The following is a 1,827-nucleotide window of genomic DNA, read 5'->3' as shown; positions in this document are numbered from 1 at the left end:
CTGAATGTTTGGGGAATGCAGCAAGTATTGATATATTACTGTGGTTTTAGCCGTTTGGTTGTAATTCGTGTTCAAATTTTAAAAAATGGTCGAAAAAGCAGTGTTTTCACATTTCATTGATTTACTCGACAACTATAATAGATAGAATGAATCCAATATATGAATATGAAAGCTGAATGTTTGGGGAATCCAGCAAGTATTAATACATTCCTGTGCTCTTATCCATATTGCTTTAATACTCGTTCCTTTTATGAAATGAAGGAGGTTGGGGAGGCGCCAAATGATTACATACTTTTGAGGGAGGCGTAGTAACATCAAGTTTGGAAACCACTGCTCTAATCTCTACCAATCATTTAATGCCACCAACCACTAAATTATAGGACAATGAGCTACAAGAACAAATATGCAGAATAGACAGATCGTTTATAAAGTTTCTTCGGATTTTCAAGTTTGTCCTTTACTAGAGTTAATGTATGCAACCAAATGTGCACACGCATATGCAATATATTCGTATTCTTCTTCTTCTTCTTTTCCACCACCTCTCTCATTTAGCCTGTGCCGCGCACAATTTCGCCAGTTTCCGCCGCGTGCTCAAGAAGGGACTAAATGTGACATGTAACAGAGGAAAACAATGTAAACAGTTTCCAAACCGGGACTCTGCGGTTCTGTACGCCTGGGCTAGGTTGAGTCTCGGAATTGATTATAGTGTGTTTGTAAATAGGACTGCAACCAGACAGACAGAGTAGGGGAGAAGCCTTATATTCGTATTCGGCTATTAAAACTTCAATGTTGGCATGGTCATTTCGATTTACCAGATTTGGAAACCTTCACAGAAACAGGGGATTCCCCTCAAAGAAGAAAAGCACCACTGATGGATTACAAAGTATAAGAAGTGACGGAATCTCAGCCTTTTTTTCTTTACGAAATATACATTGATAATGTATTAATTTATTTAAAAGCAAAAATATCGAAAGGATAGAACGAATATGCAAACATTTGGTTTTGAAAGTATATTTGGTGGTCATTTTTTTTTTATTTAAACATGCGAAAACTAATAATTGGTATATTTTTCTAATCGACTTACTTTAATCGCTGTAGGAACAAATGTGTTTGCTTATTGAAGTAATCAAAGGTTTAGAACAAATAAATGATTAATTATAGAATATAGTTTATTTCTAGTATTGCTAACTTAATACAAAAGTGTATCTATATATGACACAAAAGAACGTTACATAAAATAAAAGTCTTAAAAATAGTCTTTATCATCCAACCAGAATTCAGGGTCATTTTCATTATCCTACCAGAATTCTAATGACCCTGAATCCCCGAAATAGAATTCAGGGTCATTATCATCCCCGAAATAGAATTCAGGGTCATTTTCATCATCCAACCAGAAATCACGGTCATTATCAAAAACATTTTTACTATTTATGGTGAAGCCTATTTTGTACATCGGGTAAAAAGTGTCATCATCGTACTTGACAATCACATCTTCATTGGATTTCATCGTCGAATCGTATCCACTCTTTGGATATTTTAATCCTTGACTACCAATATGACATTTATTCTTTATAACTTTGCAGAGGAATACACAATATTCCTTATTTAACATTGGTCTATTTGAAACGCTGTAGTGGAACGCGTACGAAAAATATTTTGAGAACGAAACGCCTTTGCCGAACTTCTGCTCTATCACTAATCTGTAGTCTAAATTGTTCTTGCAAATTAGATCGACATTGGATTCCTTGGTTCCGTGCCACAGTTCGCATTCGAGTCCATCCATTTCGGATTTCTTCAAGTTGTAAAGTGCAAGCGTATAGGGATTGA

The 1,827-nt window shown here is 35.3% G+C and overlaps 1 protein-coding gene across 1 annotated transcript; it reads right to left on the bottom strand.

The window, feature by feature from the left end:
• Positions 1-1,167: 1,167 nt before the first annotated feature.
• On the bottom strand, positions 1,168-1,814 carry LOC108565487 (poly [ADP-ribose] polymerase 12-like). The gene has a single exon (XM_017924990.1). The coding sequence runs from the start codon at positions 1,781-1,783 to the stop codon at positions 1,298-1,300; it is 486 nt and encodes a 161-aa protein (XP_017780479.1). The 5' UTR covers positions 1,784-1,814; the 3' UTR covers positions 1,168-1,297.
• Positions 1,815-1,827: the final 13 nt, after the last annotated feature.

The sequence above is a fragment of the Nicrophorus vespilloides genome, unplaced genomic scaffold (genome assembly GCF_001412225.1).
Source record: "Nicrophorus vespilloides isolate i.1.1-1 unplaced genomic scaffold, Nicve_v1.0, whole genome shotgun sequence".
NCBI classification, from domain to species: Eukaryota; Metazoa; Arthropoda; class Insecta; order Coleoptera; family Silphidae; genus Nicrophorus; species Nicrophorus vespilloides.
The sequence above is the reverse complement of the archived record's forward strand: the minus strand, read 5'-3'. Positions and strand labels throughout refer to the sequence as shown.